This window comes from Orcinus orca, chromosome 7, assembly GCF_937001465.1.
Source record: "Orcinus orca chromosome 7, mOrcOrc1.1, whole genome shotgun sequence".
NCBI lineage: Eukaryota > Metazoa > Chordata > Mammalia > Artiodactyla > Delphinidae > Orcinus > Orcinus orca.
In genome coordinates this window covers 70486535-70503871 of record NC_064565.1, presented here as the reverse complement: position 1 = coordinate 70503871, position 17337 = coordinate 70486535, and the positions used below count along the sequence as shown (strand labels likewise).

The 17337-nt window shown below is 35.0% G+C and overlaps 1 protein-coding gene across 5 annotated transcripts in view; it reads right to left on the bottom strand.

Moving 5' to 3' along the window:
* Positions 1-7860: 7860 nt before the first annotated feature.
* NUP35 (nucleoporin 35) overlaps positions 7861-17337 on the bottom strand; it is a 36483-nt gene continuing 27006 nt past the window's right edge. For all 5 annotated transcript variants that reach the window (XM_004267406.4, XM_033423698.2, XM_049712590.1 and 2 more), the window contains 5 exons: positions 14337-14478; positions 11600-11669; positions 10690-10818; positions 9461-9625; positions 7861-8513 (listed from right to left, as the gene is read on the bottom strand). In XM_004267406.4, the coding sequence (XP_004267454.1) occupies positions 8436-8513; positions 9461-9625; positions 10690-10818; positions 11600-11669; positions 14337-14478 (584 nt within the window). In that variant the 3' untranslated portion in view covers positions 7861-8435. The remainder of the gene's footprint in view (positions 8514-9460; positions 9626-10689; positions 10819-11599; positions 11670-14336; positions 14479-17337) is intronic.

Below are 17337 nucleotides of genomic sequence, written 5' to 3'. Positions count from 1 at the left end.
AAAATCAAATAACCTAAGTTTTAAAGAAAATACACTATAATTCCACAACACTGCACTCTAAAGAATCTGGGTTTCTGTCCAGTTGCTATCAGTATATTTCTATGTGATTTTAGGCAAGACATGTGTTCTGTGTTCTTACCTTCTGTTCCAAATGCTCCATAACCTACCTCCCTAAAACTCAGTAGCTTGAAACAACCATCATTTATTTTTATATCTCACAATCCTATGAATCAGGAATTCACACAAGTTTTGGCTGGGTAATTCTGTTCCACGTGTTACGAATGGACTCCCAGTGATATTGAGCTGGCAGCTGGGCTCTGTGGAAGGGTCTGTGACAGCCTCACTCACATACTTGGTGCCTTGGTCAACTAGAAGGCTTAGTTTAGCTAAGTCCTTTTCCCATTCCATGTAGTCTCAGGCCCTTTCCATATTTCTCCCACAGGGTGATGGGTCTGCTTACCTGGCAGATCAGGACTTCAAGAGACCAAGGTGGAAGTTGCTGGTCCTCTTACAGGCTAGTTCTGGAACTGGCATAGCATCACTTCCCCTGTACTATATTGGTTAAACACACACACACACACAAGGAGAAATAGATCCTGCATCTCAATGGGGAGGAATGTCAAAAGTTTGCACCCATCTTTAATCCATGGCATACTCATTTTTTTAATAAGGGTAATTAGCAAACATTAACTACATAATGTTTAATGGATGCTTAGTGCATGCCAGACACTATTCTTAGTGATTTATATGTATTCATTCCTTTAATCCTAACAATCCTATAAAGAATATACTATCATTATCACCATTTTATAGATGATCAGACTGAGGCACAAAAAGGTTAAGTAACTTGTCCAAGGTTATACAGTTATCAGACAGGACTTAAAAATAGTCTCAGTCCAAAATCTGGGCTTTTAATCTTTATAAAAAGGAAACTCTAAGATTCCAGTAACTTTAACCACTACCTTTCTTTTAATATATAATTTTTTTTTAATTTTATTTTTGGCTGTATTGGGTCTTCATTGCTGTGTGTGGGCTTTCTCTAGTTGCAGCGAGCGGGGGCTACTCTTCATTGCGGTGCACGGGCTTCTCATTGCGGTGGCTTCTCCTGTTGCAGAGCAGAGGCTCTAGCTGTGCAGGCTTCAGTAGTTGTGGCTCGTGGGCTCAGTAGTTGTGGCTCACGGGCTCTAGAGCGCAGGCTCAGTAGTTGTGGCACATGGGCTTAGATGCACCGTGGCATGTGGGATCTTCCCGGACCAGGGCTCAAACCCGCGTCCCCTGCATTGGCAGGCGGATTCTTAACCATTGAGCCATCAGGGAAGCCCCTAACCACTACCTTTTAATCGACCAGTTAGTAGTACAGTAATGTGAACTGCATAGGATAACGGAATGATTACTGAAATTAATGTAAGCACACTGAGTCAAGAAAATGAGTATCAGATAGATATCCACTTTGGAAAGCTATTTAAAATTATGTCAGAGGGATTATTTTCACCTTGAGTCATTTCCTTTTAATGACCTAGTCAAAATTTTTTAAGTTAAAATAATTTTGATTCAACTTTACTAATGTGAGGTGAATTTCCAAAACTGGATCTGAGTCGCAATACCTACACTTTTGCTTCATTAACATCCAAAAGTCTTACAAGCTCATTAAGAACTTTAACTTCAATCAGCTTTCTACATCAAATAGAATTCTCAGCCCTTTTCAAGCCTGTCTGAACCTACAATGTCTGCACAACATATACTAGTGTATTTTACTTTTAGTCTATTCCTACTTATTATATATATAGGGATAAAAAAATGTATTGGAAAGTACTTGAGGTTTAAAAGAGTATTCATATTTAAGGCTAAGTTTGTAATTCACAGGAGTGTCTTCATGCCCTAAATCACAGAGCTATTGCCAACCAATTCACAGGAAGTTGGAGAAACAGAGACTCACCTTTCTCCCTACTATCATAACATGAGAGTATCCAGTGTTACGAACAGAAGGGAAGAAATACACAGAGCATTTGCCATTCAAGTTACACTGGAAATCTGAGATACAGATGAGCTGGAAAACACAAAGCTTACAATCAGAACACAATGTCATCTAGCTCAAGATTTGTTTATGGCCATAAACTTTCCTTTACTTGCATGTTAGAAGATGAATAAAGCTATGTATCAAAATTAAACTTTGTTTTAAAAATCAAAACGCAATGGAAGCTTTTTAGTTTTTTTTTTCTAGTATCTTTCTATTTTTCTATTATTTTTTCTTCATAGTGTGGGGAAAGATAGGGGCTGGAGAATCAAGAAAGGCAGTGAGACTAAGGTAACTGGGTAAACAAGAGTAAAAAATGGCAGGGGAATGTGGGGAACACTAAGTAAATTAATCATCTTGAGTCCCAGAAAAAAGATCAAAGCCCCATGCCTTATTTCTGCTCAATCTCTAGCAACTAGCATAATGAATAAGACAAAATAAACGTTTGACAAATGAATGATAATAACTTTAAAAGAGTTAGGATCAGGTAGCAAGAGGAAGGAAGGAAAGGAAAAGTACTCTTTAGATTTACAACACTTTATAAAACCTGATTAAGACATTTTGGAGAAAAGGCAAAACATTTCAGAAGGGAATGAGGGAATTTAACCACAAACCTTCAAGCTAGAAATTACTATCTTTTTAGCCAACAAGTTTCTTTGCAGACCTTCATCTCCTAAAAACATTTCTACATTTCTTCACTCTAATTGCCAAAAAATATAGTTGGTAACAAAACCATAGTTCTTCATCTACAAAAACATCCAACAACTCTGCACACATACACACAAAAGGAACCACTGTGAAGTTAGCAAGGCTTCCTAGAACCTTACCCTTTCTTAAATTTCAGGAAAACTCATTTCATATAAAAATGAGTAAGACCAAAGTAGTGAGGTCAAATCCCATACAAAGTTATTATGAGAAAAAAAGAGAAGAATGACATCCCTAGAGACAATGAAAGCACGCCAGAAAGACATAAGCCTAAAAAGATCAAACCCATAAACTTGTTTCAAACTGAGCTAAAAGACATCAATAAAATGATACAAGCATGAAATAACAACATAAATCAGAATTAGAAACCTAAAAATGATGTACAGAATTCAGAAAAGAATCAAAAACCAAAGGCAAAATCATTTCAAAATGAAAACTAAACCAGAAGGCACACAAGACTGAATAAATACAAGAAATAAAGACTTAAAGGAAAGACACTGAAAAGAAGGAAAACTCAGTAAGATACAGAAAGTATTTTAGTTTCTCCCACCTCCAACTGAGGAAGTAATTTTCAATGCCACAGCAAGTCTTCCTCATTTTTCAGAGTGCACTGAAGAAGAGGAATACAGTGGTATTTCCAAGGGCTGTTAAATTCAGGGTCTTAGTTGACATGATGAATCAAAACGTTCTCATGGTTCCTGTTAAAAGTGGGGTCATAAGGAAGCCAGGTGACAGAAACTTAGCCCATGTCTGTCTCACAGTAAGCCAGTCACAATATATAGTCAGAGAACTCTTGATCATTTGAACATTGTGCTGATCCACTACATTGATGGCATCATGTTCACTGAACCTGCAAGAAATAAGTGGGAAATACTCTGGACATTCTGGTAAGGTACATGTATGCCAGAGGGTAGAAGGTAAACCACAAAAATTCAGGTTTACCACACTGGTGAAGTTATGAGTCCAGTGGTCTGGGGCACGCTAAGACACCTCTTCCTAAAGGATAAATTGTTGCACCTTGCTCCTCCTACCGTTAAAAAAGAGACACAGCACTTGGTAAATCTCTTTTTGGTAAGCTTCTGGATTTTGGAGACAACCCAATATCAATGAGAAAGTGCTTCAAACCATTTCTCAGATTACTTAGAAGATTCTAGTGGAGCCCAGAGTGAGAGAGGGCACTGGGACAAGTGACTTAACACCTAATCATCAATTACATGAGAGCATATGAAATACATGACCAGAGCTGTCCCTCATAAGCTCGGTACTGTCAGATCCACAAAGCCCTGAGACGGGCCAGCGTAACAGTAACCTATGGCACATTCAGATTGGGGCACAATGAGGTCCACAGGCTCCAAGTTTCATGACATGGTGACCCAGAAGCCCATGTCACTTACCTCCAAGACACTGAACACCTCTCCCTCAACTCACAATCTATGACTTGAGTTCACTACCATCAGCTGACAAGAGAAAAAAATCCAGGCTTGATTCAGACAGATCGGCTTGATATGTTGCTGTAAGCCAAAACCTGACTGCTGCCATATTAGATTCAGAGTGGACTTGAACTGACAGTGATGAGGGGAAAATCCACCCAATGGGCTGAGCTTCAAGCAATAAACCTGGTCAGCACTTTGGTCTAGTAATGTGATGTCAAAATTAATGCTCACCGCAGACTTTATGTCAACATCTTCCTAGTTATTTAGCTTGTCTGAGCACATTCTCTAGTCCACTTCTCAGGAAGCGCTCAAAGGAAACTTCCTGAATTCTTGCATACTGATACTGTCTGAGCAATGACTTTTACTTAAAAATCAGTTTCATCAAAAACATACATGTAGAGCTTCCCCGGTGGCGCAGTGGTTGAGAGTCCACATGCTGATGCAGGGGACACGGGTTCGTGCCCCGGTCTGGGAAGATCCCACATGCCGCGGAGCGGCTGGGCCCATGAGCCATGGCCGCTGAGCCTGTGTGTCCGGAGCCTTGCTCCGCAACAGGAGAGGCCACAACAGTGAGAGGCCCACGTACCGCAAAAAAAAAGAAAAAAATACATGTAGATGCAGAGAACAGACTGGTGGTTACCACAGGGGAAAAGGGGGTGGGGGAAGGGGAAATGTGTAAATAGGGTCAATTGCATGGAAACTAGACTTTTGGTGGTGAGCATGCTGTAGTGTATACAGAAGTCAAGTTACAATGTTGTACACATAAAACAGATTATAAACCACTGCTACCTCAATTTTTTAAAAGATCAGTTTTCTTAGATATAAAATCTGCTCACATTTTTTTCCCGCAAATATCTTAAATGTATCATTTTCTCCTGGCACAGTACTGTATTTAAGTCTTGCTTTTCTAAGTCACTGTTTTTGTCTAGATAGCCAAACCCAGTTTATATCTGGGAAAATATTCTTAGTAGACAAGATGTTCTTCCAGTATATAGCTCCAAATATTCTTTTTCAGCAAAGTATTCTTCATACAGTTTTGTTCACTATATTTTTTTAATCTCTAAAATGTCACTTTTCTATAAATCCTTTCTATACCTTTTCTTTCTGATTTCTAAAGCCATCATCCTTTTTTGCACTGTATTTCGATAAGGCATCATCTGTTGTTCATCTACTTTTGTGTGTATTCTCGTTTAGTCTTCATTTCTAAATTTTTTTCCTTTATTTCTAGTATTTTCCCAAGTTCTTCAAATTCTGATTTTTAGTATCCTTTCATATTTTGCAGCATTTCCAAAACATCTTAGAACCTATTTTTAAATAATAGGTCATAATTTTGATCTATTTTATGTGCATGCCTTTCTGGTGTGCTTTCAATGTCTATGGGAAATTTTGTTCGTTATCCTCTTTATTTTTTTTTTTAACAACTTTGCATGACTATACTTTTGTTTTTTTTAGTTAGTTTTGGCTGCATTTGGTCTTTGTTGCTGCACACGGGCTTTCTCTAGTTGTGGCGATCGGGGGCTACTCTTGGTTGCAGTGCACGGGCTTCTCATTGCGGTGGCTTCTCTTGTTGCGGAGCACAGGCTCTAGGCACGTGGGCTTCAGTAGTTGTGGCATGTGGTCTCAGTAGTTGTGGCTCACAGGCTCTAGAGCACAGGCTCAGTAGTTGTGGCACATGGGCTTAGCTGCTCTGCGGCACGTGGGATCCTCCCAGACCAGGGCTCAAACCCGTGTCCCCTGCACTGGCAGGCAGATTCCTAACCACTGTGCCACTACAGGGAAGTCCCATGACTACAGTTTTATGTTATTTACTTATTTTTGTGTGAAATCAGCTTTTCTGAACTTTAAAATGAGGCTTGTTTCAAGGTAACTTTTCCAGTTTCACAGATTCTACTGTTTTTGTATAGTACTGGAAAATGTGGCAGTTTGTTTCCTCAGATTTTCCTGGCTTTTACTTTTGTTTTGTATTTTTGTTGGTTTTATTGTATTTTTTAAGTTGAGATACAACTGACATATAACATTGTATAAGTCTGAGGTATACAAAGTGTTAGTTTGATATATTTATGTATTTCCTGGCTCTTTTTAAATAAAGGATGTGATGGATACAAAGACAGGTAAGATACAATACTGAGTAAAAATAACGAACCCAAACATAGCAAACAAATATTTTTAGCCAGAAAGCAAACTTCATGCTCCACAGAGGTTTACAGAAATAAAATGCCCTCTCAAAAATAAAACCCATAGCCCTTTTACAAAAATGTGTATAACTCAAATACAAATCCAACAGTTTAATAGGAAAACTATCCAGATCTACCTTGAATAATTGAGTTCTGTATGTAAAGAAACAGGATAAAAAATATACTCCTATTTTAAGGTGGAAAAGACTTTAAAAGTTTCAGATGAAAAATACTCTATAAATGTAATGATAAATGGATTTTCATCCATGCCAGTACATTCCTTAGTTTCACTTCATCTCAGAGAACTAAACAAGTCTTCAATGGTAGTTTGCTGTGATTTAAAAAGGATACCAAAACCTTCTATACAATGTGTTACTTTATTCTTTATAGATATGTATTAAAGATAAAGAAATATGCAGATTACCTAGATACATGTATTATGGTGAGATATCATGTCAATTAAAACCTCCTTTTCATACAAGTGCCAGCTTGATGAGGTTCTCACTGGCCAAGGAAGATAATTTGAATAAAAGAGTGATGACTGCAAGTGACTGAAACAGTGAATTTAAAAAAGAAAAAAAAAAAGCCATTAAGTGCATAGTGATACCAAAGGAAAAAAAATTTTAACTCAGGACAGCAGTGGAGGTCGCCAGGGCACCAAAAATAACTCTGAAAACTGATAAAGGAAACAAATTAAATATTTATCCTGCTATCCTGGTATGAATGTATTCCATGATAACCAAATAGCCCTAATGGATGGATGCGACAAGTTTCTTCTATATGAAAGAATTCCAACTAATAAATGCAACAGGAATGATAAGTTTGGAAAGTCCTCATTTTGCAAATCTTAATGAAATAACTGATTCAGGCAAGTATCATTAATGCATGCCATTAAATACATTATGTAAAAAGTTTATGGGGAACTTTCCAATGATGGTGTTTGGCTTTTGCCCACATGCCCAATGAACAACCTGAGGACCATTAAAAGTGGACAACCAGAACTAAATGCCTCATCGTTTGACATAAAGTACACCATACTACTATCAAGTATTCTTGCTCAAAAAAATGAGATTGCAGAATCTAATTAACCTTCTCTAGATATAACTTCTAGGATATGGGACAAATGACAGAACTAGTTAAACAAGAACGCTATTCTTGTTTAGATCAAATTCAGTCTGTGGTGCACTCTGTAGGCAACTCACATGGTTCCTTCAACAAATCATGGTGTACTGAACGGTGGGGAAAAGCAGGGGAACTCTAAACTTCAAGACACTCCAAAGACAAAACCAAATACACTGTGTAGACCTAGTCTCGACAGAGACTCACACAAACCAAACATAAAATTTAACAAATTTTGGAAACAATTGGGAAATTTTTAAAAGGACTGGATATTAGAAATTAAGAAAATAGTGATGGTTATATGGTTATTAAAGCTGGATTACAGGTGGATGGAGGTTCATGACATATTTTCTCTATTTCTGCAAAGACTTCAAACTTCTTGTACTAATTAATAAATCACCCTTTCAAAAACTGCTCAATACATATAATCGACAAGTTTATTATCAAGAAACTTTGGTAGGTTTTTTAAAAGGCTGTGTTGGTTTTACAAGACTGAAAGATGACAATTCATGACAGGACAAATATAAACAAGGATAATTAAAATATTAAATACCATCTAAATTAAAAGACCATAATTCAAATTAATTATAATCTTTGTGTCTTGTCAGAATCAGCTGTACAGTTACCCGTCATGAAATTCACCTCACCAACTCATGAAGACTACAAAGCCTCACTACAAACTCAATTACATAATTTACAATAATCAATGAGTGTTTTGCACTTAAGCATGCACTATCACAGAAAGCACAAAATCTTATATACAGGGATTTTTTGTTTCTTTAAAATGTATCTCAAGCATCGTTTAAAGTGCGAGCTACAAATATGCTGTATCCTTTAAGAAAAAGGCTTCTAAAGGAAGTATGAGACAGCTATTCGATACTGTCAAGAGTGGTTATATAACTAACCGAAGGAAACCCAGCAGTACCCTGCTAAGTCTGTTTTATTGTGGCAACCTTCTCCTTTGTAGTTCAGTTCTTAGCTCTTACTGTATTACCAGCCAAACATGTATTCCATTGCTTTGGATACAAGACTTTCATCTTTTTTTGGCGTTTGTCTGTCAGAAATAACCTATTAAAAAAAATACACACACAATTGTAAAGTTATGGTTTCTTTAGTATCATAGTCAATTCTTCAGTTAATGGCTAATTTAAAAGTGCCAAACACTAAAGTGGATTTGCAACAATAAATTGTATATTTAAAAATTAAAATATAGGCTTGCTTGGAACATCCTTATGCTTTTAAGAATAACAAAATTGTATTCCTTTGGCAAGGCAAATTACATCTGCTCCTTAAATTAGTAAACTGAACAAACAACACAAAAGCTAAAAGAGATAAGGACTTTAAAATACTAGTTTAAAAAAAACTAAAGGGAAAAATTAAACCAGTTCTAGAATGATCCCCAAATTTCAAGGGAAGTCAAACTGCCCTACTAAAGTGTTTTATTTGCTATCTCAGGACCTGTGTCTGCAGCTAGGCAAGTTCAGAACTACTGGCTAATTAAGCAGGCAACAATAGCACGCTGAATGACAGTCATAATACTTCTAGCATTCTTCAATGAATATAATGAACTTTTCCTTTAAACTTTTTTGAAATAAGTTTTGAAATGGGGACTGGTCAATGTTTTCTTTTGATAACCAAAGCTACTTCCAATCTGAGGTTCTTCATTTGCAACACCATCAAATTTAGTTATCAATTTAACAGGGATTTAACATTCCCTCATGCCAGAGACGTCCACAAGAGAAACTTTTTACGTATGCAACATACCTTAGAAAAAACTAAACTAATTAACTCTCAAAATGTTTTTTAAAATGGCAAAGAATTTTTTTAAAAACTCAAGATAAATTTCCAACTGGCTAAAATAGGAAATTTAAAAATGCAAAGTTTATAGGTTTCATCAAGCCAATCAACTTCAGTAGGAAATATTTAATGGCATACAAATCAATCCAATGAAAAAGTTAAACATGCTAAGCACTGCAGCCCTTAAAGTATATTCTTTTATCCAATCTTTAAAATACCTGATAGTCACTAGTAGAAGCTTTGTATGCTGTAGCAAGAGGTCTCATGGTAGAAATCCTAGAAGTACTTCCAGGTTGGGTTGGTGTACCTAAGGTTTTGATTGGTGGTGTAAAGGCAACAGATGGAGATGATAAAGCACACCTGTCACTGTTTTCCATAACGCTCTAGAAAAATAAAGACAAAGAACTTCTCTGTTTATTAACATAATACATATCATCCACTATTATGTCCTACTTACAAAGAAAACTTCATTAAAAGTAGCGTAATTTAATCTAATTAAACTTTCAAATAACTTTAGGGTTGAGAAAACAATATGTGCTTCTCAGCTAGCATATGAGATCTAATGCTCAACCAGAAATCTCACTTGAATGACCTCAAATATCCTCAAGAAAACTATAGACTCTCAAGAGTAAGAATCTCCTAACAAACACTACGGAAAATCAGTAAGAAAAAAAAAAGAATTCTTAGGGAAACTGAGGGGTGTGGGGCATCAAAGTCCAGTGCTTTTTAGTATCCAGTAACCCCAAATTTTCCTCTAGCCTCTGCAAACACCTGCTACAGCACAACGTAATAATTACACAACTACTCAGTGATCCTAGATTATGATAACAGGAGCCATGTCTGCTTCGTGCACTAGTGTGTATACATGAGTCCCAAGCACAGTGCCTGGTAGGCAGCAGAAGTTCACATATATTTACTTAAAGAATGATCATGATTTTACAAGCCACGAAGTTTAAATTGTGCCCAGGATTATTTTATCAGTATACAAATATATAATAATATTTAAATATTTTAAAGTAGAAATGACTAATAAAAAGCTTCAGCTTTTAGAAGTTAACCCTCAGTTACCATTCTTATGAAATATTTCATTCTGAAATAGCACCACTCCTTTGAGGTAAAGAATTTGAAGTTGCTTTGCACAAAAAAGGGAATGGGTTAAAAGTTAAAAGACCTAGAATGCAGGCTTCACCTTAACAACTCTGGGTTAAGTTACCTAAGTCTCCTTGGCCTCTTTATTTGTAGAGTGAAGGGGTTGGCATGTATTACCTCTAAAGTCTTGTGACTAAATATCTTTGACTTACCATAAAAGAGTGCTGTAACATCATCCATCACATTTTATAAAATAAGAGGCACAGTGAAGCAAAGTGACATAACCACCAATGTTAGTACTTAGACTTGTGCACTACATATAAATTAAACTGCTTTCCTTACACCAGCAATAACTTACTTTATCTATACATGGTTTTACACCAATCATGATGGACTCTCCAAAAATTCTCCCATCTTTGCTTAAAGCTTTCCTGGCCTGCAGTTTAGATTGATAACGAATATGCATCCAATTTCCTGTGTTAGACATCTGCAAAAAATGAAGTTTTCTCTTAAATTAAAATACAAAGTGTACAAAATTTAAACTTAATGAGTTCTATTAGAAAACAGAAACATATGAAATAAATCTGCTTCCACTTTTTATTTGATGCCCTGTAAAAAGCTGTATACTAGGATTCAACAAAAATCCTATTAAACTATTTCAATACATTTCAATAGTTCTCAAATCTCTTATATAAAGAATATGTGACAAATATTCTCTGAAAGCAAAGTAATTCTCAAAAGATAATGTTTCTTATAAAAAGGTCTTATCAACACTTGCTATGAAATTTTTTAAAAACTGTATTCATCAATCTGATTTTGCATAGGAGTTAAGTCAATTTCTAGTAATAGAAAAAAGATTTGTTATTTATAACTGGCAAGCTAAAAAAGCTCTAAGAACTCTAAGTTAGAAACATCTCCCTTTTCCTTTATCCCCAATAAAACAAGCTCAAATTGGAAAACTTGGCATGATCTTTTTTAAGAGACTGTGAACTATTTTTAAGAGACTGTGAACTATTTTTAAAAGTTTCAGGGGGAAACCTGAAACTCTCACTCTCTTATCTTCTCTCTTTATCCCTTTTTATCAAATACTATGCAACTACCAGCCTTCCAAACTCCAACAGATAGTTACATCCTATGAAAACTTTAAAAAAAAGAAAAATTTTTAAGTTTGGAAAAAAACAGACAACATTCAGCAGCAAAGTTTTCCCTCAATTCACAGGTTATCTTTCCTCAGCTTAAATCTTGAAATGAAAAGAATTAAGACTTACCACATGTTTTAAGATATTTCCATACTGTGCAAATTGTAATAATATATAGGAAGCAGATGCTTGAGGAAACCTGGGGTTGGGGGGGATAAAAAGTTGTCTGAACAGTCAACTTCGATAATACAAATGCAAATTACCTTACAAGTGTTTCACAATAAACTCCCCCTAACTGTCTAGTACATTAATAAGAGACCCTGAACATCCTATTTTCCCCTATATTAGCTAAATCTATTCATTTGCCCATCACCCAAAAGCAAATTATGTTAAAATTAATTTTGACTCAGCCACTTTTCTCCAGCCCCAAATTCCACCTTCTACTCTCACTGTCATTATCATAATCCTTAGAAAAGTACTATGAAGTTACAGTTCTGTAAATAACTTATTTTACATGGGGGTGTGTGTGTGTGTGTGTGTGTGTGTGTGTGTGTGTGTGCACATCCATGAGAGAGAGAGAGAGAGAGAGAGAAAGGAAAATGTTGCAATATACTACTATGGTTATTAAAGGGGAAAGAACTTTAAATTATGTAGAATCATATCAATATATATTGAGCACTACCTGAAAATTCAGAAATGTATTCCTGAAACAAAAATACAGTCAGAACCAATATCAATGGTAAACAATCAATTAAAAGGACTGTTACCAAAATTTTAATAGCCATATCTCTGTATGGGAAAATTTTAAGTGAGTTTTACTTTCTTCTTTATAAAGTTCTGTATGCTTTGAATATTACAATGAGATATAACTTTTATAGTCCAAATAATAAAGCTATTTTCAGCTTGAAAATCTGGAGTTTCCTTAACCAGTAACTTCAGTTATCTGGAGCTTGGATTAGAACCCTAAAGGAAAAAATATAAGTCACAAAAATAAATGAGAAACTCCACACGTTAAAATCTGTGTGACTAAAATACTCACTGCATTCAGGACTGGAAATTTATTTTATGTTACGTAAATTTGGATATAAGATTTCTAATCCCAAAGAAAACAACAAATGAGTCAGGATGCCTACAAGCAGAACTAAAAAAAAATTAAAACGAAAGGGAGAAACAATGGTTGCAAGTGATGCAGGCACTTGAGAAATAAAACATAATTCCAAGAGTCTAGGACCACTCTGAGTAGAAGCAGTCCAATATCCTGTCACAGAATCACCCTACAACAATAAATGATATTTCATGATGACCCTGAGTCAGCAGGAAAAAGTTAAATTATCAAAGGAAGAAGATATATAATGTATTTTAGATGTACTTCCCTATAAATAATCAAAATAAAATATTTTATCCCTTAGAAGAAAATGTTTCTGTGCTTGCAATTAAACTTATATGCAGGGTTACTGAAACATAAAACCAACAGAAAATAAATAGCTGGGAAAGTGTACATCTTAAAAATGAAGGGCTAACAGAAGTACTTCAAGTAATTTATCTGATTACTGAGGAATCTTAAAAATGACACCATTACTACTGAACCTGAAAAACACTTGAGAGTGGACAGACACATTCAAAAACATACAGCCACTTACTTCACAAGAGAATACAAAAATTTAAACACATAAAAGGGAAGGAAAAAAAAGAAGCAGCAGCAGTCAGCCCAACTGCTATGGACATATGGCTGAGCGTGCCCTTTCTGGAGAACAATGGAAAGCAATGACCCTGCTTATTACCTAAACAGAATCAGTAACAAAGAATCCCTCTGAAAGGTTACACAAAAACAGGTGGCAATTACTGCCTTACAAGGGAGAAAAACTATCTGGGGGAAAAAGTGGGAAGGAAAACTTTTCACCATATTCTTACACATTCTTCTGAATTTTAAATAAATTGAATATATAAAGTCCACTAATATTTATTTACTGGGCATTGTTCTTCCTTCAAGGAGCTCACATGTTTTTATATTTTTTTAAACCCCAAAACTAAATATAGTAAGGTCCAGTAACAGTATGACATCACACTTTCAGAAACCAACCTTATGTAGTACAGTATAAACAATCACAGCCTGAAAATAAAAGACCTGGGTTTTCGATGAAGCTTTACTAATAACTAGATGTAAGCCTCTGAGTAAATCACTTAATCTGTCTATATCTCAGGTTTTTCATATGTAAATGACGCAATATGATCTCTAAGACGCTTTAAAGTACTTTATTAGATCTAAAACTCCATTCAACTAGGACTGTCATGCACAATTTCTATTAATATTCAATATTCTGTAGCTAGAAAGTATCAACCCTGTGACATAGTATGCATATATATACAAATGAAATTCAATCTGTTAGTTCAAAACTGGTTAAGTCCAATATAAGCATAGACACAGTCACAACAAAGAGAGAAAGGAGCTTCCTAAGTCTAAAGGGACAACCAACCCTCTTCCAATATCCAGCAAATGTGCTCAAGAGAAGATAATCTGAGAAGAGGCACACAGATAAATGATGGAAAAACTATTAAAAATCAAACATTACTTAAACATTACTTAAAACATTACTTAAAATACAAAAATCAAACATTACTTAAATACATGCTGAAATGTCAAGGTGGTATGTACTGATGTCTGCAACTTACTCTGAAATATACCAACAACAAAAAAGATGAATTAATAGTAGATAAAACAAATGTAGCTGTTAACAACTGCAGAATCTAGGTGGTTGGTACATATGGGTGTTTGCTGTGCCACTGTTTTAGTTTTTTTATGTTTGATAATACTCATTAGAAAATGTGAGGGCTTTTTTTTTTTAAGTAAATAATCTAGAAACCTTACCCGAACACAGTCACCCAAGTGTCATCAAAGTGATCTTCAGATGTCAAAGAATCTCCTTGAGTATAAAAAGGATCCAACTGGGCAGGAGATAATGTTGTCTTTCGTGGTTGACCAATGTTTGCTGGACTAAACACACTCTGCCCTATATTAGTATATTTAGTAAGTTAGTTACCAATATAAACATCTTGATTTAAAATATCAAAGCTTTAGTTTTAAATGGGAAAGTATATTAAAAGTTGGCAATTCCATAAATAATTCAAAATACACACTATAATCAAATGATAATTATATACTACCACACAATTTAAGAGGAAGTCATTAAAATTTGAGCATAATTTATCATTTTGCAAATGTTTTATTATTTATTATAAATTTGCTAAATGTTTTATTAATTTCCAGTTAAGCTTACAGCAGAAGGATCTCCAGTCAACCTCAAGGACTTCATATTCCAAACCTACCACTGTCATTATGACACCTCTGCCTTAAAAAGATTCAGTAACTCATTACACACAAAACAAAATCCAAATGTCTTGGTTGTTCTCCACAATATAGTTCCAACCTTATTTTTTCAATATACCCCTAAACAGTATCTATCCTAGTTCCTAAGATGTGAACGCAGTTTTCTTTTATTGAGGTCATTTCTATCTGAAATGTCTGATTCTGTTCTTTCTTTTCTTATTCTTCAACAATAATTACCAATTAATGAGTACTTCACATCCAACATGTCAAGCTAAACACTTTATGTGTTCATTTTATCTCAGAGGCTCTGTCCTACTGAGACCACACATTTCTGAGAAGCAGAGACTATTTCATCTTTGGAGTAGTAATAATGATTCACATACAAGAAATATTTTTTCAGCACTTAAATGTACACCAAGCATTATTCTAGGTATTAAAAATACAGTAATGAACAAGTTAGACCAAAGGGGGGAAAAATCTCTAATAGAGCTTAAATTCTAGTGGAAGAAAGACAAGTAAATACCTAGTATGTTAGAAAACAGAAAATCTTACAGGAAAAAAATAATAACAAAGAGAAAGGTGAAAAGGAACATGTATATACATAAGGGTTAATATCCAAAATATATAAGAAACTCATACAATTCAATAGCAAAAAACAAACAAAAAATCAATCCAATTAAAAATTGGGCAGAGGAACTAAACACACATTTTCCAAAGACATACAAATGGCCAACAGGTACCAAAAAAAGGTGCTCAATATCACTAATCATCAGGAAAATGCAAATCAAAACCAAAATGAGATATAACCTCATCAACATCTATCATCAAAAAAAAAGAAAGAGATAAGTGTTGGTGATGATTTGGAGAAAAAGGAATCCTTGTGCACTGTTGGCGGGACAATAAAGTTGTTGCACACACTATGGAAAATAGTATAGAGGTTCCTCAAAAACATTAAAAACAGAGCTACCGTATGATCCAGCAATCCCACTTCTGAGCATATATCCAAAGAAAATGAAAACAGGATCTCAGACATCTGCACTCCCATATTCAATATAGCACTATTCACAAGAGCCAAGATATGGATACAATCTAAAGGTCCATTAATAGATGAATGGATAAGAAGATGTGGCACGTATATACAATGGAATGTTATTCAGCCATGAAAAAGAAGGAAGTCCTGCCATTTCCTACAGTATGGATGGATGTTGAGGGCATGATGTTCATGATGGTAAGTGAAAGAAGTCAGACAGAGAAAGACAAATACTCTATCACCTCACTTACATGTGGAATGTAAAAATGGCAGAACTCACAGAAGGAATAGACTTGTGGCTACCAGAGGCCGGAGGCTGGGGGATATGGGCAGTTGTTGGTCAAAGGGTACAAATGTCCAGTCATAAGATGAATAAGTTCTGGGGATCTAAAGTACAGCATGGTGATTACCTCTAATAATACTGTATTATATACTTAAAAGCTGCTAAGAGAGTAGATCTAAAGGTTCTCACCACAAAAAAAGAAATGGTAATTAAATGACATGATGAAAAATGTCAGCTAAGACACTGGTCATTTTGTAATATCAAAATGACCACAGTGTGTATCAAATCAACACACTGTATACTTTAAACTTACACAATGTCACAATGTCAATTATATCTCATTAACTCTACTAAATGTTAGTTTCCCTTTACTATATCCATAAATTAACCTGTGACAGAAGACTTAACATGTTACTCCAAGAATCAAATGAAACTGTAGGTAGACAAGAACTCACAAAAGTTAACTGTTTTAACAATATATAACTTTAATACTATAAATGATGCACTTGGTACAATTATTCTTTTGCATCAACAGGCACAAATATATTCAGTCAAACCTAAAATAAAAGACTTCCAGGAATGATGTCCATTCTCTTGCCTCCGAACAGTAGTAAACCGAAACTATACCCTCAACAGAATTAAAAGCCAAAGGCATCAATCAAGTAAAAACTACAATGCAACAATGTGATTCTAACTAAAGAGGAAAAATATGGTCATCTAAGGATTTCAAAATTCTTAATTCTTTATGCCATACAACTTGAATCCCTTTACTTCATCTGGAGTCAAATTCAGAGACCAGAATTAATCTAATTTAACCCATTAATGTAGTCTTTCCTTAAGGGAAAATAAAAATACATTTCAGATCACCTCAGATCTGACTAGGCTTATTAAAGAATCTATTTAATTCAGAACACTATCCTAGACCCTACTAGAAAATAAAGATGCTCAAAACTGACTGCTTATATTCAGCTGTTGAGTAACCAGGCAAAAAAGAATTTAGCAATGAGAAACAAATATTCAAATATTTTTACAATAGTAATCAAGCAAAAGAAAGTATGTAACAGTTATTAACTCTAGAGAAAACAAAAAGATGTACAAGAAGGACATGGAATCCTAGTACATTACATGGCTCAGTCTTACAGATTTATCTAATTTTAAAATTGAGTTCATGCTTAAAAGAGACAACACGAAGTAAATAACTGAAAAGAATGTCAAACTGCATACATGCT